This window comes from Haliotis rubra, unplaced genomic scaffold, assembly GCF_003918875.1.
Source record: "Haliotis rubra isolate DU_JTF1 unplaced genomic scaffold, ASM391887v1 Scf789, whole genome shotgun sequence".
Taxonomy (NCBI): domain Eukaryota; kingdom Metazoa; phylum Mollusca; class Gastropoda; order Lepetellida; family Haliotidae; genus Haliotis; species Haliotis rubra.
The window spans coordinates 108,602-130,280 of record NW_025767511.1 but is presented as its reverse complement, the minus strand read 5'-3'; the positions used below and the strand labels follow the sequence as shown (position 1 = coordinate 130,280).

The 21,679-nt window shown below is 38.7% G+C and overlaps 1 protein-coding gene and 1 long non-coding RNA gene across 2 annotated transcripts in view; both read right to left on the bottom strand.

Moving 5' to 3' along the window:
* LOC124261094 overlaps positions 1 to 12,818 on the bottom strand; it is a 29,773-nt gene extending 16,955 nt beyond the window's left edge. Inside the window, exons 1-2 of the mRNA XM_046695415.1 lie at positions 12,755 to 12,818; positions 2,203 to 2,293 (exon numbers count right to left, since the gene is read on the bottom strand). Coding sequence (XP_046551371.1) covers positions 2,203 to 2,287 — 85 coding nt within the window. The 5' untranslated portion in view covers positions 2,288 to 2,293; positions 12,755 to 12,818. The remainder of the gene's footprint in view (positions 1 to 2,202; positions 2,294 to 12,754) is intronic.
* Positions 12,819 to 18,959: 6,141 nt separating this feature from the next.
* On the bottom strand, positions 18,960 to 19,953 carry LOC124261102. Its single transcript, XR_006894257.1, has 2 exons — positions 19,908 to 19,953; positions 18,960 to 19,315 (listed from the first exon to the last, which is right to left on the bottom strand). It is a non-coding gene; the product is annotated as an uncharacterized LOC124261102 (long non-coding RNA).
* Positions 19,954 to 21,679: the final 1,726 nt, after the last annotated feature.

Below are 21,679 nucleotides of genomic sequence, written 5' to 3'. Positions count from 1 at the left end.
AGCAGGAATGTACCATGCAGCCAGTGGAATGAAATATCCTTGCTCTCAGTTGATGGTTGGCGTGTTATGTGAATAGTTTTGATGAGTTTGTGTTTGGTTAAGTCTGTTTGACTGTTGGCAAGAATGATGTGGGACAAGTTTATCTGGTGATTGGGGTTAGATTGGATGTGATCTGAGATGGCTGATTGCTGTCAGAATTGGTGACGGCAGACTGGTTTTCTTTCACTCAGATGTTGACGGGTTGGGGTGCTTTGCCAATGTAGATATGTCCACAATCACAGTTTATTTTATACATGACACATTTCTGGCTGTTGTTGACGGGTAGTGATTTTCTTCCATCAGCATGAAAAAAGGTTGTTGAGAATCGAGGATGAGGAGAAGGTAGTGTCTATGCATGCTTGCTGTCTGCTGATTCAATGTGATGGTTTATCAATCTAGGGTTCAGTCTAAGTAAACTTAGACTCAGTATTATTCGTTACACTGCTATACTGAGTCTAACAAAACCTTGTGGAAGGTCGCGTGAGGTAACATTTGAGCAACCTATGACCGTCCAATCAAAGGTGAGACTGACGAACGGATTTAACCAATCAGACAACGGCTACTATTTAGGATTCGGGGGACTTACAAAATGGATTTTCTCGTCCCCGGTTGCCAACACTGATCTCCCAACAAATGAAAATCCACATAAAACACAGATATTTGACCTGCAGTATATACACTTTATGGTTCCTGTTGACATGGTTATCATGAGGTAATATTTCCGCAAGTTGACATGCTGGAATACTGACAAAACGCTATTTTTAGCGAATGTTTACTCACTGCAGTGGCGTGCATCACTAGGAACCGATTGTACGGAAAATAGCATTCAAAATCGTTCGGGGACAAACTTTTTTCGAGGTAAAAGTTCAAAAGGTCTGTGCGAATGTCTACTTTCGCGATTTGGTAAGCTGTGTTCTGATTGGTCAATTGGAAAGGTTAGCTGACGCGATCTTCTACTAGATTTTGTTAGACTCAGTATAGCAGTGTAACGAATAATACTGAGTCTAAGTTTACTTAGACTGATGTAGGGTTTGGATATCTTCAAGGGGACTGAAGCTGGTTTGGGTCTATTGGAGGGAGGTGGCAGTGTTGCAGCAATGGTTCTAGTGACTGTTTGGGATGGATAGTGGTTTAGTATTACAAAGACTCTCTTCAGGTGTTTAGCTAGTTGTTTAGCTAGTTAAGGTGATAATAGATTTTAGAGATGAAAATGGTCTGTGTATACTAAAGTGTTCAATGGCCGACCAAAGTATATATTGGTCATTAGTGGTAAATTCACAATATCAAGTGAAATTCAGTAAATCATGAATTACCATCACTGCTGTTGTAGCAGTACATAGAAATATTTTTCATTCTGTTACTCAGTGACTATTACTGGTACCTAAAGAGATTGTGATATTTGTATTGTGTATGTTTTTCCCTTTTCTGTGTTGTCTCCAGTTGAGAAGAATTAAAGATGAACTGACCTTACTCAACTTTTTTGTCACTTTTCCACCCCACATTACGTTCAGATATGTTTTACCATTATATTTCCAGATTGTATTCAAAACTATTTCATTTTCATTTTGCAATAATATTTTCAAAACAAGAGTCATTCAAAGCAATAATATTTTCAAAACAAGAGTCATCAGAAACTGACAAATCCCACTGGCCCCTACAAATTTGAAAGAACAAATCATCTGACAGCTACTTAAAGTCCAACTTGACTTTTTGGACTAAGTCCTACACGTTTCCATGGAAACCAAGAAAAATGAAAATGACAGAAATCTGCAAATAGCAAAAGACACCACTTTGGGGTCTGCCTCATGTATTTGCCAAGTTTTGCAGAAAGATATTGAAAGGTTTTTGAGTTGTGCTCCGGAAAAGAAGCCCACCCCTCCCTTTTGATACAAGTCCAAAACGTTTCCATCCAAACCGAAAGTGTAAATATGACAAAAATCTGTAAATAGCAAAAGGCACCACTTTAGGTTCTGTTTGATATATATATATCAATTATTTTTGTTGAGAAATATTGAACAGTTTTTTAGTTATGCACCGGAAACAAAATGATTACGGATGGAAAGATGGATGGACGGACGGACTAGGCATCGACTATATCCCCCGGCATAAAAACATTAACAATTAAACATGTAATAAAAACATTAGATCTTAAAAAGGTCTTACCAGAGTACACCTGTTCAGTGTGTCTCCACAGTTCCTGAGAAAGTATGATTAGAATGCAAATTGCTGAGTCAAAAGGCACAGGCATGGTTAACTGAAAAATATAAGACAATAGATATTAAAAATGTTTGTAAATCTCAGTGGTGACCAAACTGCGAAAAGGATTCAAACCTCTTTAAAGCCTTACCAATCGATTCTGGAAGGATGAAATTCTTAGAATGATGCTGATATCCGTCAGAATAGTCAGCTATGTTAAAAACCCTTACCAAACTTTCAGCTCCAGCGACCTTGAGATGTTGTATAAGGTCAAAGTGACAGAACCAGACAGAGGAACGACAATGTACTGGAGGGTAATCTGACTTTCAGTCAGGTGAGCTAAAAAAAACTTTAAAGCCAGGCACTCCAGTGGTTGACAATATGAACACACAAGACATTTCACACATGTTTACAGTTCTAAACTCTAATGTACAACTGAAGTTTCTTCACAAGGGGAGCAATTATCAATATAAGTAGGGAATGTAACAGGTACGCAAGACAGTCCCCTGTTACTATTACAAGTGCCTACCTGACAGGTAGGAAAATTTATTTGGATGACTGCCTGACCATGGACAGGGGATTCTGCATGTCACAGGAAAACGGGTCTAAAAGGGAAAATAATCAAGGAGGGGTGGGTGAGTGACTTAAACCCATACAGGAATTGAACCTACACTTTCAGAATAAGGCACCTTGAATATACAATAGTTTTATGATTATCATTTGCAATGTCATATATAGCTGCTTTATGAATATACCCATTTTCAAATGGAGAACTGTACATGATGCAATCCATATTTCCTTGGGATAATAAAGATATTAACTTTTATTATATTCTTAAGGGTGAAATACTGTGAATATTGGTGAAAATAAAAATGATATTTCCACTGAGTAGAAAAACATGTTATTTCACTGAGAAGAAGATGTTATTTCACTGAGTAGAATATCACTTTTGCCTGGTCGCGATCATATTTAGACAATGATCAAAAAAGAATAAATAGAATATTTTGTTAATGTTGTCAAATAACATGTATATTTCAACTCAAGGCCTGACAAAGTTGATATGTTCAAGAGTTCACGAGATGAAATATACATGTTATATCCTCTATTTATTACCTACGAGAGCGAACATGTCGGGGTTCATACGATCACTTAATCATGGTGACGTGACGTCTTGAACAATGCTATGTGACAATGCTTCTGTGACGTTGGGTTCTACATACATATGTACGGTAACAGCGGATGCCCAGCCTATGTTTGCAAGTAGATTTGAGTTTATGTGTGGCAGTCACATATATTTGTGTTACTGTCAAATAAACCATACACTGTACACCACTGTAATTAGTATTAGTATTAATAGTGACATTAGTATTTACGTTAGTATTTGTACTAGTTATTGGTATATAGTGAATATAGTATTAGTATTAGTATTAGCATTAGTATTAGTTGTCTGTCCAGTGACCATGGCATGATAGGGTGTTGTGCGAGACTTCTGTATGTTGGTCAACCTGCACAGTTCTTTCATAAGAGCTCCTTCAAAGTTGGCACCTTGATCCGAATGAATACGCACAGGTAACCCATAATGTACCACAAAGTTGTTAAAGAAAACATCAGCGGTGGTCTTAGCAGTCATATTTAGGGTTGGATACGCCTGTGCATATCTGGTGAAATGATCGGTCACTACAAGAATATGTTGTTGTCCGCCCTTGGATGGTTCCAGCAGAGACCATATAATAGAGGGACGGCCCTCTAGCCAGTGCGCAAAACCATCAGCGCTACGGCTTGTACTGCGCACCCTATCCTGGCTGGCAAAAACGTGTGTTGACTTCAGTCATCGATTTCGCGTATTTTCATTGCAAAGGTAAGATTTGATTTTTTTCATGTATTCTTATGCATATACTTACATTTGCAACAGTGCATTAGAGGTGTATTAGGGGTGCTAAAGCATATATTTGTCTTTGTGTTTGATGAATACTGTCATGTGTGCTCGTCGTTCTGTGAGAACAATGGCGGAGGTGTAAAATCGGCAAAAGTCCCGATTTTGATTTTCAATAACGGATACTAATTCTCAATGCAAATCCTTAGTTACCGGGGTGTAATGAAAGAAAATAAGATAAAGATTTGTATAGGGGCATTTTTAAGTCTGTGGCGTTCGCGTCATTCCTTATTTTGGCTCGTGCATGCGATGAAATATGATGTTTTCCGAAAATTTTACTCCACAACACTTGATTTTCGCACGCTTTCACAAGAACAGCTTATTACTAGCATATTTAAAATAAACATGTGAACATTCACGGCGATTTCCTCTTTTGCGTGGTACACTTTTTATATGGCTACGATCGGTATTTTATTTTTTATGATTTTTGGCGTAAACCCATATTTGCGTCGTATACTGAACATTTCAATTATCATGTAGCAGACGACATAACATTCATTTTGTTCATTAATATAACGTGAATATGTATTTAAATCATTCTACAAAAGTCTCATTCACCTCATCGTTTGAAAAAAGTACATATTTCCATTATTGTTCATTTTGATGATTATATTTGTGGAAAAGGTCCTTATTTATCATGTAACAATTCATATATTTTTCTGTTATCATTATTCTTCCTACTGAAGTTAGAGTTATATTGCTATATATTATTATATTATTATACAGTACCATCAGCCTGACTTTATGCAACAATGAATCAACATTTTATTTATATCATTACACGATTTATATAATAAATTATCATTTGTTTGGTAGATGCCCAGGAAAAAGTGGGGTCCGAGACAACAAGGTGTCAGTTCTTCCTCTCTCTCTCTGACATTCTTATTCATCAGTTCAATCTACTGTTCTCGACGATTGCAGGTAAGTAATAATGGAAGTAAGAAATTCACAAATGATGTCTTTGAAAACAAATGAGTAATTTTGTGTTGATATTTTGTAGTTATTGGTACTTGTATATCTGGTACCTGCAGAAATAAGTTTAAAATATCAAAGCAATTGTATAATCAAATATTAATATTGTTTCTTTTCTTATGTAAAAACAACGGTATAGTGTAAATTTTTAAATACAATATTCCCATCTTGAGTAAGTAACTAGACCTTGTTTGAAAGAGCATTGGCAACCAACTATTGCATAATTTTAACAACTATTTAGAACACTTCAAATTTATTTTTTTAATATTAATATTGTGTAACTCCATTTTCAGTTCAAGAGATGCACTGTGGGACAAAGCATGGAAGTCATTCTTCATTGACCTCACCGATGAACCCACAGATACCCCATGCCTGGAAGAAGCGACAGATTCTGATGGTTGTTCGGCTGATGAATTCTTTGGGTTTATTTGACACAATTCACCAGTATCATCCGGACAACAATGTAGATGAATTTGTTGATGGCATCCTGCGATACCAGCAATATTTAACATTAAAAAAGGAGCTGTTTCAGCATGTAGATGAGCTAGGCAATTTTACAATTGCAAGAAACAAGCGTGAAAACATTACTATTGTGCAGTTTTATGACTGACGTAGGCTCAGTCCAGCTTCCAGTAGTCATCAAGCCACCCTTTACATCAGCAATATATGCACATCGACGTGACTTTGACCCAAATCATGAATTCTGGATTGGTTTACCTGCATTTTTCTCCACCCTAAGAGATATGAAGAAACTTTTATCAAAACTGTCTACATACCATGTTTGCGTTGGCAATTATGAAGGCAGATTTGCAGACTTGATTCCAGTTGGTGCAGGCATAAGTGAAGGAGCTATTTCAACAATATCTGCCTAATAATTTAACATGTAATAAAGTACATGAGTAGAAATTATGGAAATTAACATCCAATGTACAGTTCACTTCATGGATATCTAAAATATCTGTTAATGAAGTTATATTAAGATTGTGTTCAGATTTGTATGATTTTATGTTTTACATTCACAATCAGTCCTAAATGGACAACATAACTATGCAGGTTGTGTTGCAAGAAGTTTATAAGTTATCATCTTCCCTTATTTTATCATGACTACAATTAATATATTTTTCTGTTATCAATGTTCTTCCTAATGAAGTTTGATTATGAGTTTACCTGGGCTTAGACAGTACCTACAGCCTGTCTTATGCAACAACAAAAATGAAAAATGAACTCATTATTCAACATTATATTTATATCATAAAATTATCATTTGTTTTGTAGATGCCCAGGAAAAAGAAAGTTTTCATCGGAAGGGCTACTCAAAGAGCCTACTATTAAGTACAATATTCCCATCTTGATTAAGTAGATATACCTTGTTTGAAAGAGCATTGGCAACCAACTATTGCATAATTTTAATTTCAAATTCAGTTTAGAGTTTATTTGCAACAGTTGAAATTCACATTTACTGTGTTTTTAATGAAAGAATATCTAAATGGTTGAATTTAGTAATACATGATTGTACATATAGATCTATGGTCCTATTCTACAATAAATACATTGTACATATAAGAACGTGTGATGTTGTGTTTTAATGTTATTGGTTGCATTTTCCAGTCAAGTTAAAGTTGACACTTTGCTGAATTTTTTTAATTGATAGGGTAATGTAGTACAGCCCATTTAACACATATATTTCATGGGCTCGGAGGCAAGTGACTTTAGTATTTAGTGGCTTCCCTTTGAAAAAACAACAACAAGCGTCTCCATACAGCCCAAAGCATAATCACTGCTAGCTCCAAACTGGCATTATAAAAACATTAACGCTCTTGGAAAATGTGAAATCGTGTTTCGTTGGGACTATAAACTTTATATTAAACACCAGTCAGTCACAGGCCCTCGTGGTTCTTTCGAGGGGATTCATGATTTTAATAATATTGTTTTTGAGATGACACCCGACTCGAAATGCTTCACAGTACAATACATAATGACAAGGCGGACACTTCTAGGGTGCACCCTACCGACTGCGTTGCCGATCGCTACGCTACCATCGCGATGCAATCGATTAAAACTTTATGTAAACATAATCATGGATGATTGGCCTATCGAGCAACACTCATGACACCTACCAATTCTTTATTGTTATTTCTGCAAGCCGATTGAAAACCAATTTTGACTCTCAACTAAACGATCTTGACAAATGGATGACGATATGTCCGCACACAAAAGGGGTGTGGTCGAAGCAAGTCCTCTGATTGGCTAACGCTTGCAAATGTGCACATTCTTTATAAATTCGCGGGAATTTTTACTTTTATCGACTGCTTGACCACACCCTCGTTTTGTGCCAACGAATACTTGCAAGTAAATCTTGAGATTAGCCATGTGATGATACGTTTAGCGAGCATCGGGGAAATTGGCAACTTTAATGTTAAAACTGCCTTTACCTGACTGGGTTAGTTTGATTTTTGTATTTTTGGCTTATATTCTTTGTCCTGTCGTAGTCTGTGAATTCTCCAAGTAAGTATCGAGGTCCAAGTCGGAATCATCCCAGTGAATGAATTAAGTCGCCCATGGCCATGCCGAATGTTGAAACAAATATTCCAGGCTTATGACGACACGCATTTCGCGAATGATACATGTTCTGCGATGTTGTCAGTTGACATGTGCAAATGAGAGATAAGATAAAAATTAAGATTATTGTAATCGGTTTAATGGAGCTGTCCATGTAATGCTTAACTGTCAAACGCAGCCGGTGAAATCCCGCTAAGGGAATTAACTCTCGGCCCGGATATTACGCAATATTGTTTACGTGGTTACCAGAGTGCTCATTTGCGAATGTCTGCGCATTTGTTACGCATGTGTATCGGTAGAGGGAAGTTAGCAGCAGAGTGTCGATGTGTATCAGTTACATGCCAGGCCGTAGCGCTGATGGTTAGTGATAAACTGTTGGGGAGGGCCGTCCCTCTATTATAGGGTCTCTGGTTCCAGTGTTAAAAAGTCCATACAAACTAGTTCCAGAGGATGTGATGTTTGTATGTTCACTAATGGGGCTCTTCCTGGGATAGTCTTGCGCCTAGTGCATCGTTCACAATTCTGTACATGCATCTCTATATCCTTTGTCATCCCTGGCCAGTAGAATCTTGCTTTCACCAGTGACGATGTCCTATCTCGGCCAGGATGACCAACGTTGTCATGGAGACAATGCAGCACTCCTCTATGGCATCTTGTTGGTAGCACTAGCTGTTCTTGTACCTCACCGTTGTATTGGGTTACTCGATAGAGCACACCTCTCTTCAGTTTGAAGTAGTCCAAGCTCTTCAGCAGAGTAATCATCTCTTTGTTTCCAGTGTAGTCTGTGTAACATGGTCTTGTCCGATTCCTAAGATGTAGCATAATGATATCCAGAGATGGATCTCTTGCCTGAGCTCTCCGCCAGTCTGTAGCATTGATGGAACAGGTTTCATCAGTGATGTTTAGTTCTTCATCAGGCAAAACGTCCGCTGATAAACAAACACTTTCCAAAAGGTTGGTTGGTAAAACTTTGCCACAAACAGCCTGTACAGAGTCTTCAGAGATTAATTCCATGTGTTCTTTTGTTTCATTGAACTCCGGAAGCCTAGACAGTACATCAGCATCCATATTGGCTTTCCCTGCTCTGTACTTGATGTCGGTTGTATGATGCAAGGGCAGCTAGCCATCTATGTCCTGTGGCGTCGAGTTTGGCGCTTGTAAGGATGTAAGTGAGCGGATTGTTATCTGTCAGTACAGTGAATGTTTGTCCATAAAGGTAGTCATGGAATTTCTCACAAATGGCCCATTTCAAGCAAAGAAACTCAAGTTTATGAGCAGAATAGTGGCGCTCCGACTTGGTAAGTGTCCTGCTAGCATATGCAATTACTCGTGGGTGCCCATCCTGTTGCTGATATAAAACTGCTCCAAGACCATGGCAACTGGCATCTGTGTGTAGCTCAAAGGGGAGAGAATAATCCACATAACCAAGAACTGGAGGTGTTGATAGACATTTCTTGAGCTCCTGGAAAGCACTCTCTTGAGCTTGTCCCCACTGCCACTGAACTTGCTCTCTCTTAGGAAGGTGTGATTTCTTTCCAGGAATCCTAGGCATCAGTTCTGATAGAGGTCTGGCTATTTTAGAAAAATTCTTTACAAACTTTCTATAGTAGCCAGCGAATCCAAGGAATTTTCTGACATCCTCTGGTGTGCAAGGTTTAGGCCAATCCTAAATCTTATTGATCTTCTCTGGATCTGCCTCAACTCCATCTTCAGAAACTATATAGCCCACATATTTCACACGTCTCTTGAAGAATTGGCATTTCTTCGGGGCTAGCTTCAAACCACATTCCCTCAGTCTCTGTAGGAGACGTTCCAATCTCTCTAGATGTTCCTCAAATGTTCTTGAAAAGATAATCAAATCATCAAGATAGATTAGACATATATCCAGATGTAGTCCAACGAGGCACTGTTCCATTAGGCGTTGGTAAGTTGCCGGTGCATTGCACAAACCAAATGGCATCCGAGTATATTCAAAGAACCCAAGAGGACCAACTGTAAATGCTGTACGCTGCTTATGATCTTCTTCCAACTCAACCTGGTGATAACCACTTTTCATGTCCAGGACACTGAAATATTTCATCCCTCTGAGACAATCCAAGAGTTCTTCAATCCGGGGAAGAGCGTAGGAGTCCTTGATGGTCTTACGATTCAGCTGTCTGAAGTCGACACTCATCCTCAGCTGGCCTGATTTCTTCCTTGCCAATACGACGTTAGATGCCCATGGACTATGAGAATGTTGTATCACTCCAGCAGATAAGAGTTGTTGAAGGTGTGTCCTGACTTCATCATACATAGCAGGTGGAATACGTCTGTGTCGCTGTTTGAATGGGACATCGTCGACCAGATCTATCCGATGTTTGACTGCATCCGAATGGCCTATGTCGTCTTCACCCTTTGAAAATATGTCATGAAACTTCATGATGACTGATATCCCTCTCTCAAACTCTTCTGTTGTTAGGGTACTCCATTCAATCTCCACCTGGTCTGTCAATGCAGCTTCTTCAAATGTTCTGCTGGTGGGTGGATGTTGTAAGGTGACTGGCTGAAGTTCACAAAGAATTGCTTTGGGTTGTATGACAACAGTACGTGTAGTAACATTAGCAATATGCACGTCTATGAATCCAGGATGACTTTTGTCATAATCAATTACTGTAGGAGCTATGTCCAAATCGGTAGGAATTGATGAACTGTTTGTTGGCTGTAAAAGGGCACAAACTCGTGGACAGCTAACTCCTTTGGTAACCTGGCCTCTAAGTACTGTATGACTGTTAGCTGGTATGGTAACTCTGGAACCTTCCGCGTTGTATACAAGTCCAAGTCTCCAGTCATTCTTCTCCAAGTTCTTCTCACATAAGGCAATGGTCCTAAAGGCAAGATACCAAGGCGTTGTTAAGGTAGCATGCTGTAAGTATCTGGCACCATGTCTTTCCTTGCAATCCTTCAAGAAGTGGGTAAGTACATTGGTTCCTAATAGTACAGGCACATTCCTATTGTACAGTGTATATCGGCACCACCAGTAATAAACAAGGAACTGACTCGCTAGTACCTGAACCAGTGGCACTGATCTCGACTTCAACAAAACCATCATAAGGTAATGCTTCACCATCCGCGCATTCTATGTCCAATAAGTCTCCTAAGGGCTCAATAGGAATATCTGAGAGGTGAGATTTGTCAAAAGACCTTGATAGCAAAGATACTGATGCTCCTGTATCCACTAATGATCTGACCGGTATATCTCCCACGTATATGTCAACCTCATTTGTATTCCCAACTAATCCCTCAGGAACTCTATTCCTGGGCTGTCTTGAAGGACCTATGGCTTGCCCCTGCCCATAGGCCTGCATGAGTTTAAAGTCCTCCCGCTGCGACTGTGTTCGAGTCTCACTCGGCATCCATACTGGTAATGGCCTCTCTGTCCACATCGCCAACACTCTGGATCAGTTGCTTCTCTTCGAGGGTGATGTGATGAATAAGGGGAATCTTCAGTTCAGTTTTCCAGTCTGGAATTAGTATAGTTGGGGGTCTGTGGCTGTTGATTCCTCCATTGGTTATCTCCCCTTGGTCCTTGTCTGTGCTCCTGCGAGGTCCTCCTCCAACTCTGTCCTCTTTGGCTTTTCATTTCGGTCATATCCGTGGTAAGTTGTTGTAGGATAGTTTTTACCTCTGACATTTCCTTCTTCCATTCAGGTTCGGATTCCGATGAATACATAAACATATATGAGTTTATCTTTTCATAAATAAGGTTATATAAACATTATGTTACGTATGCTAAATAAGGTAATTTGTACATTTGTGAGAGGTTTAGTAAATGGCAAAATCTCCTGGATAGGCAGGTATTTGAATGAGTATTTTGATTTATAAGTTTATGAAGCTTTTATCATGTATGTGTTGTGTATGTATGTGTATATATAATAGTATTAGGATGTTTGGTATTTTACTGTGTACTATGCCAGATCTGTAAATATGGGCTTACAGTAATTCTGATTTGATGATTATATTTACGTGTGTAAGGATGTTGTGTAGGGAAGTTAGTTTTGAATTATTTCCACATTTGTAGGTATTTTCGGTGCCACTGTAGCCGTGACCATGTAGTTGTGGAAAACTGTAGTGTGACCTACACCTAGAGGCCATACTTCTGGTATGTTTGTATATTTTATAGAATATATGAAATATATGTGTGTATATTTCATATATTCTATATTTACTACTACCGGTACACATCTGGACATCTGTAATTCAGGTTGTTGTATCTTACTTGTCAGCATTGTGTAGTCAGATGCTTGAATGTGTTGCAAGGCCACTAATATAACACAATGCAGTAATTCTATATTTACCGTCTTTATTAATGATGCATATGATGTACGTATTACGGTGTTGTCCATACTTTTGTTTGCAAGCCAAATGAATTATGCTCGGATAATGTTTATTATCCTCATCATTGTTATTGTGTATTTCAGGGTGTAAAAACAATGAACTAAACCCAGTCATCGAATAAATCGAATCACACCCGTAGCCGTGTTGTCACCTTTATCAAGATGCACACTTAAAGCTGCTACATATCTTCCTCAATTTGACGACTTCGCAGTTCATTAATAAACAGACTATTATATTCGTGCCCATATCATACTATGTTTACGACACTCGTGTTTAAATATCGGTATATCCCTCGCTCTCGCTCGGGAAATACTAGCCGAGAGCCGCGATGCGGTTCTATACAGTCATTTCTGTAAAAGACCCATCGCAGCTCTCGGCTACAGCTAGTTCAGCTGGAGCTGATCAAGTGAATACTAATACATTGCATGACTGTGTCACAACTGGATGGATGTATTATTTTGAAGGTGTGCATTGATTGTCAACGTGTCCGAACAGTCGAGAAATCTTGACTGGAATGACTTCCTAGCTCGTGATCGCGCGAACAACAAGTTGTTGTATATGTAACCAATATACTAGCTGCTTCGTGTTTGCAACGATTTCCCATCGCAAACTCCTTGTCACAAGGAACGGGAGAATCCCTGAAACTCAAAGAATGTCGATTCTCTATTTGTCATGACTTACCGTTATTAATTTTACCGGCAACGGGACACGGTATTATCACAGGCACTTCGTCATTGGCTTGTCACGAATGTTTGTACTACTTTCCATACGACAGCTTTCAAACCTGTCAAAATGAACAGGACACAATGAATTCGTTTTCGAAACACAAAATTCACGCCGTAAAGACGTCTTAAATCTTGTCGACATAACAGAAATAACTCTACAAGAGAGATTTTGTTTGATGTCTGATGGGTAGCACATACCTCAGCGATATTCCATCTCTATACTCTAGCTATATCGTGGAAGCGATTTGTAAAATATTCGAGTCTGGACCAGACGATGATTGACACCACGAGCATCGATCTACGCTATTGGGATAAGATGACATGTGTCAACAAAGTCTGCGAGCCTGACCTCCTGATCCCGTTAGGTCGCCTGTTACGACAAGCATGGGTTGCTGCACAGGGGCGTGTCACGCTTAGAAACAGCGTTAGAAAGACCTATAGGTATATAGACCTATATATGTCTTTCTAACGCTGTTTCTAAGCGTGACACGCCCCTGTGGGTTGCTGAAGACCGATTCTAACTCTCATACAGACTCTCAAGCAAATATATCCAAGAATTCCCACGCAAACCTACAAAAGTGTGGCAAGTCTAGATTTCCAATGAGGAAAGTCTCGAGGCTCTTTTTCATTACATTACTTTTTCTACTACGATTTTTTTCTGTAAATTTCTGAGACTAGTTGTTAGTCTAAACTCGGATCTTCAAGGGTGGATATCAAGAAATCCTCGCGGGTGGAGAAATCCACCAAATAATGCCACAACACGAATTTCTGTCCAGCGTGTTTATCTTCAGGGAGGATCAATTTTTAAGTTGAAACGCGTAGGAGGGAAATTCGATCGTGTTGTGTCAAATATTTGGGGGATGTAGGAGATAAACATACTGTGTTGGAAAATCAGAGCTTAATATCGAAATTAAATTTGATTGATTTGATTGCTCTAAATTTGATTTAAAACCGAACTCGTAGCGCGAGGCTTTGATTAAAAGAATTTAGAGCCATTATAATTTCGTTACATGCCTCTGCTTTTCCAACACAGTATGTTTATCTCCATTCTACCATAACCGCATTATTAAGATTTTAAATAATACGTACATAATGTTTTGGAACCAATCACAATCCAGTATTTGCTGAAGTCACGGCCGGTAGAATTCTTTATAAATGTACTGCGTTTCACGGCTGAACTTAACAACTATATTTATACACATACGTTACGAACGCTTTGTGGGTCAGGGCCCACAAACAAGTTGCATCAGTTTAAACGATCACATCTACCCTGAAGTTGTGTCAATATTTATTCATAATAATAACCCACCAAATATTGCCACAACTTCAGGGAAGATTTCAGCGCGTAAAGTGATGCAACTTGTTAGTGGGCCCTGGGTCCCGATTGATGGTAGATTTACAAAAAGCTTTAGACCGCTACTTTTTCGATTTATTAAACGATAAATCCGGATACAATACTTTAATCTGTCACTGAGACAACGAATGAATTTGCGAATCCACACAAGTATCTCAATACGTGTAGCTAGTGGTCACTTTAGTAGCATCTTAGTGACGCAATGTTCCCATTCGTGACCAACTCGTGTTATTCCGGGACAAGCCGAATAGCGGTTACGGAAAGGGGCGAGTGGTGACGTTTGGCAATGTTCTAACACGTGGTTTGCCCAGATCAAACATGTTATGATACTAAATATAGAACTCGAGCACTCTGAGGCGGTCTTTACATGATGACGCCTATGCTTGGCCCCGCCCCTGGAAGAATTGATAGCGTCCATTTGGCTCAAAAGCAGCTAGGGCAATACTCAATGAAATGCTGATCATAATCAATACATCAGACCAACTCTGTGAGTCTTTTGCAGAATTATGTCCTAGAGATACGCAGACGAGTTCACAGTTACGAGGGTGCAAAGAGAGGATATAATTTGTGCAGGTTATAGCAGAGACCATATATAATAGATTATTGTCTCTGGTTATAACACGGGAAAAGCCACATTTAAGAAATATAGAGTTGAAAATGGCGTCAATGGGCATGGTTGAGTGATCATGTGAATGTGGCTCTCCCGGCAATGCGCTATTAGCTAATTTATGTTACCGTAAATAATGTGAAATATTCATCATGTAAAATCTAGAAATCCAGTTGAATTGTTCGAGGAGAAAAGTCCAGATCACGCAAACTGTCTGCCTCACGTAGGTACTCAAACACCTTTTACCAATTATTTATATGGAACCAATGATCTCTGTGAAGCATCTTAACTTATGGGAGGGTCAATTCAACGTTTTTATCCTTGTCTGATATGTCTCAGTTATTATGTTTACATTCATGCTAAAAAAAAGGGTTGAAACGTCAAAATAAATTTGATAGAATATTCTTGTCCAAACCTCTCTGTTGATGCGATACAGTCAGACCTCGTTAATATGAACACTTTGGTTTTTAAAAAAAACCGTTCGGATAGTGAAACGTTCGTACTGCTGAAACCACAGTATATGCACCGAGTTACTTCCCCTTGATATCTTTCCTTACTATCGATACGTGAAGAAATCAAAACAAAACATCAAAGACAATCACTGGATTTATTACACATTGTTTCACTCACACATTTCTCTTACAAAAGTAGTCTTTAATGGTGGGCTGCTGCAAAGGTTGTTTTTTTCACCAATCTGGGATTCTTGACTTGGCAGAATTTCGACATGCTTGAAACAGTTCTTGATTGTCTGACAGGAAACATCTGCCCATGCAGATTTCACGAATCGCAAGGCTTCTCTTAAGTTTATACACTGGGGTTTGTCGTCTTCAGCACATGCGATGAAATGTCTCACTCATTGTCTCATGTAATAAGCTTTGACTGTCCGAATCATAGTGGATCCAGGGTGGTGGGGTGGTGGTGTGTGGGTGTGTGTGTCATTGGCTTGAGTTGTTATATGATCGCCACCTTTCAGTGTTATTTATATTTGTAGTTATGGCCATTAAAAGTTGTGACCCTTAACTTGTTTTGAGTAGTATCTTACTTTCATCAGTTATGACTCATATCATCGGATCGAGAGGGGGGTGCATGGATGCGCACCCCCCCTTTTGTGCTGAAAGTTTGTTAAATGACAATTGAAACTCGGGTGAAAATGAAGTGTGCGCCCCTCCTTTTCTCAATAGTGTGCAACCCCCCTTTCTAAAAAAGCTGTATCCGCCCCTGAATATTATATAGAGAATCTCACCCAAGTGTCTACTGATATCAAATATATCAACACCAGTTGATAAAGTTACAAATATCCGAGGCTTGAGATTCTATTTATCATCAAAAGTCACTCTTCATTAGTTTTCAATAAAAATGTACACCTCTAAACACTGTACTACCATTAGACTTACAGTGCAGCGATGCCATAGCATTGTGACATCATCGTGTTCATGACGTCATAGCATTGTCAGGGCATTGTACAAAATCTACTGTCAAAATGATATCTCCTAAGAAATATCGTATGATCTCACACAAGCAATATCTCCAGTGGAACCAAGTTTTGGATTTGGAGATAAACGCGATCGGCTTCAAATGAAATTTAGGGACTATCAATTCGGTCTAACATTCATCTAATTTCCAAACCCAGTATGTTTATCTCCATTCTACCATAGACGATTTAAAATCGAACTTCTTCGTTCCGCGGAAGACACTGCATAATTCGGCATGGAACCAGAGGCAAATTGAACTCGTCTGTTAAGGGAGTTGTAGGTGCGGTCATATTGTTTTAAACATAGCATAATGTTTAATGAATGATAAACATAAGATGTACTCAAATAGCAGATGAGACACGGTAATAGGGCAAAAGGGACCATTCATACTTTATTGTACGGGGGGATGGGGGTGTGGGTGATGATGGTTTTAATGGAGAAGCATGTACAATGTGAATGTCCCCACCCACCACCCACACACCATCATCACCAACCCCCCCCAAAAGATGTGTACAAAGTGACCCCCCACATTCAATGACAACCCCACCCCACCCCCACCAAAGCAATAAATTAGGAACATGTGACAAAAAAAATTGTAAAGAAAATGTGATTGAAGTTACTTAAGTTTTCATTTTTTCAAATTTATATACTGGAGGCCACATGAATAGCTTGACACTGGGAATGCCAGACAGTATACTTCTCTCATTATCAAGTGAGCATGGTCTATTGTTTTGGGTTTATGGAAACGTTAACGCAAAAGAATTGCTTTATTAGGCAGTCAAATGCAACGTAGTAGTGTAAAATGCATTTATTATGTGTTCGCTGTAAAAAACTGTTTAGGACTGCAGGTTCAATTGGGTTGGGTTGTCGATAGTGGTTGGATAACATGGTACACCAGTGAGTGAAAGAGAACGCCGCTTCGAACAGTACACTGACAAAGTTGCCATCCATGGTCCCCTACTATATGCCCCCTTCATGCAAATCACTGATTACAGCAGTTATTCCGAGCTTACACATATAATACCATTTAACCTTAGCTAAAAGGAGTGAGTTGTTTTAAGCCACTCTTAACACTAATCTAGCAATATCACAGCATGTGAACCAGAAAATTGCATCACACATTATATCCATGTGGTGAACTGAACCCGGCATGACGAGCAAACGTTTTAACCACTAAAAAAATAGGCTTCCCCACCGCCTCCTATCGCAGCAGAGGACACTAGAAATAGGCTTCACACATTGTACCTATGTGGGAATGGAAGCAGGGGAATGGACAAGCAGATGCTTTAACCAGTAGGCTACCCCATCCACCCCAATATGTGGTATGAGGGGACAGCCTTAGGAGAGTGATGGTGTAACAACTCCCTCAACAACATCAGTAGCAGGTGTGACTATCATTTGCGTTGATAATGTCGGAAAAGCAATTTTACAGTGAGACATGTTGCTTGAAAACATCCTGTGGTTAGCATTACCGGTGGGTTCTGGTCCTGCCATAGTCATCCGTCCATCTAATCCCGTGTTCTATAGGGAAAGATCTGGAGGAACGCCTTATCCTACCCTCAGCCGCCCAAACTAAATTTCATTCTGGGGTGATTCTGTCCATGGATTTCACACCTTGTAGGTGGGGAATCGAACCCGGGTCTTTAGGGTGACAAGGAAATGCCGCTTTTAGCAATATTCCAGCAACTGACATCACTGTTTGAGGGACACTCAACAGAAATGGACTGACTGACACATTGTACCCATGTGCAATATTCCAGCAACATCACGGCTGGGGACACCAGAAATGGGCTTCACACATTGTACCCATGTGGGGATTCGAACCCGGGTCTTCGGTGACCAACGCTTTAACCACAAGGCTACCCCACCGCCCCACACTACCAAAGAAGATAAAGGAGCAAACAAACCAAGTACCATGTTTGATCTCAGTGAGTAGTGGCACCCATACCACTGGACCACCCTGACCCTTCAGGGCAAGAAACAGGATGATCCCAAATCAATGAATAACACATTTAATTTATGTCCAATTTTATTTCCAGTTACAGAAAATGAGAAACAAATTATCTAAAAATTTACAAATAACATGACAATAACAATCAGTTTGTTCGAAAAAAAACGTAAATAGCTGGTGGATAGCAGCACCTGAGAAATGGACGTATTTTAGAATTCCTGCAGTGTGTGCTGGGTGTTTTCTAACAGAGTGGACGCTGCTTCAAGTCACAATTCTAATTTTCTGTCTCAGGAATCTAACAATTCCAGTTTTTGTCCCTACAGACTTTTCTCCAGTCATGATACAAAATACACGAAAAAAGAATATTAACATTCTTTACCATCTCCCAACCCCACAGAATATCAAGTGAATTATAAAAATATGAAAATATTCTGCCTTGTTAATACAAATCAAATATATACAAATATTCTCAGAGACAGAATATATACTCATAGAAACAATAAGGGAACACTTGAAATCACAAGTGTTCCTCTATTTATTCCCAGAATTTCACCCACAGTGCAATACATACCTTGTGAAGAAACCTGGAAAAGAATTTAAGGAACACTGTTACTTTCATGTGTTCCCTTATTTGTTTCCATGAGTATATGTGAAAAGTTTTTTAAAGACCATGACCTAAAAATAACTGGTCCCCCCTGAGAAGTGTTGTTGACAAGAATCCTTATGAATATATAATACAAAATCTATTTATAAAAAAATATTTACTCCTTTTTTTTCAATTATGTCGTCTTCTTTAAGAAAATACATGCATCACAAGTCAAGTGGAATGAACCTGGTCTTAACAGAAACATAAATCATTTAGTCAATGTAACAAGACATCCATGGATGTATGACAATTGCACTATCACTTAAAAAGGTGTAATAACTAGTAATACCAATAATTAAAAAACAACATGAGTAAAAGTATATAACTGTTTTAAACAGTGGTTTATTTAACTCAAACAGGAGTTAACGACTTACGATGTCATGACTTGCTCAATAGAAAATACTGACTTGAATATTATGCATAGGCCTGTTTGGTTTTGAGTTCTAGGCACCCCAAATCTGCATCCAGAAGGTTGAAATAAGAAGAACTGATTCAGATCATGAATCAATATCATTTACAAGTTTGCTTTCAAGTTTAAGAACATTGAAATTAAAAATGATTAAAAAACATAAAATACTGTCAAAAATATACAACCTGTTTTTTACATACTACACAAATTCTAACAGGAATATTATTACACTTTCACAGGACTAACATTATATAATTTTATATTGTACTCATTTTTTACAGGTACGTTATCAAATACCAGGCCAGAATTTGTTGTCACATGAATAGTATCTGACACTGCTATGGAGCAAACACATGATAGAAATAAGTCCATAATACATCCATAAGTAGTTGTCCTTCAAGTATCATACCAGTATATAATAGCTCAGTATTTCTGTCAGTGGTACTTACTGGGGCTACTACGATTCACTCATGTATTTGGTGAATCGAACCATATCCCTTCAGGAATTTAATGAATTTTTCGCCTTCACAAGAATCGAAATATTCATGAATATATTTAAAGGAGTGTTTTTACTTGAATTTTGGTCTAATTTTTCAAAACGAGATATGCAAAATGGAATATACCAAAACAAGAAAGGATAATTGTCAACCCTATCTTTAATTTGACTGACTGACTGACTGAGTTTGGTTTTACACCGCTTTTAGCAATATTCCAGCAACATCACGCCGGGGGACACCAGAAATGGGCTTCACACATTGTACCCATGTGGGGAATCGAACCCGGGTCTTCGGTGTGACGAGCCAACGCTTTAACCACTAGGCTACCCCACCACCCCTTTTTATGTGACAGCAATATCATCACTGGCTATTGTCATAATCGATTACTACTATCCACAAAGTGAAAACATGTCAAAGATTTTACTTTGCTGTTGTTTTACTGAATATATTGAAACATACATCAATCGTTGACTTGTTATTGCATTCGCTATTGCATTTGTTGCATTTGTTACTGGGGATGGGCGATAATACCAGTTAACCGGTATATTACAATTCGAACTTCACAATACCATATATTGCGGTACACTTTTCACAAACTAGGTCACCGATATGATCAGTAATTTTCATGATGTAGTCAAAACTACTAAGGATACTTGTATTTCCTTTGTATTATTATACATCAATAGTTTTGAGAATGTTTATTTGTCATATAATTGCATTTACGTGACTTTTAAACCATATAATTTAATAGATTGGTACCAGCACTCGTAAGGATAAACAAACCAAAATAGCGAACACAAAATAGTTCCAAACTTTAGAGCGAAGTCTTCAATTTGGAAACATTTTCACTTAATCTCTTGTACAATTACATCTGAGTCATGACAGAGGCCAGTGGCATTGTTTCAAAAGAAAGGAAACCGTAATTTATTACCTTAACCCATGTGTTACACTTTCACAATATATTGCAATACATATTGCAATACACTAACACATCACAATATATCGCAATACGAAAATTTTGGCAATACCCAACCCTATTTGTCACCAAATATTCTTGCCTCAAAATAGTTATGCATACAGAAAAACAAATACCATAAGAAACAACATCAACATCAACAACAACAACAACAACAATAACCTTGAGGATGTTTATCATGTGTATGATTCCTGACTTAAGTGTAGGCTCAAGGCACAACACCATCAATTACCTGGTCATTTGAGCTGAGTGACCCGGAGATTCAATCTCAACTCCCTGGGGAGAACAACACAGGCTGCCTAGGTTACACATCTACATAAAACTACATAACAGATCTGATGTTGTTGATAAAAGTTCTCATGATGGATTGTGTTTTATGGAATGTCCAACGAACAAGTAACAAAGTTCTTAAGAATACACTATTCCCATGCCAATAACCCGTGAAGATCCGGGTTAGAATTGATCTTCAGTAACCCATGCTTGTCGTAAGAGGCGACTAACGGTATCGGGTGGTCAGGCTCGCTGACTTGGTTGACACATGTCATCGTATCCCAATTGCGTAGGTTGATGCTCATGATGTTGATCACTGGATTGTATGGTCTAGATTTGATTATTTACAGACCGCCGCCATTGCTGACTATTGCTGAGTGCAGGGTCAAACAACAAACAAACAAACAAATCCTATGGGTGAGTGAGTGAGTTTAGTTTTACGCCGCTTTTAGCAATATTCCAGCAATATCACTGCGGGGGACACCAGGAATGGGCTTAACACATTGCACCCATGTGGGGAATCGAACGTGACGAGCCAACGCTTTAACCACTAGGCTACCCCACCGCCCCAAATCCTATGGAAATAAATATGGGAAGACAATGAGTCCAAATGAAACTTTCTCACTATCAATGTATGTAAGCTCCATTTTGGAAAATATATATACTTGCATGACGTCAACATATCACTGTTTAAATTTA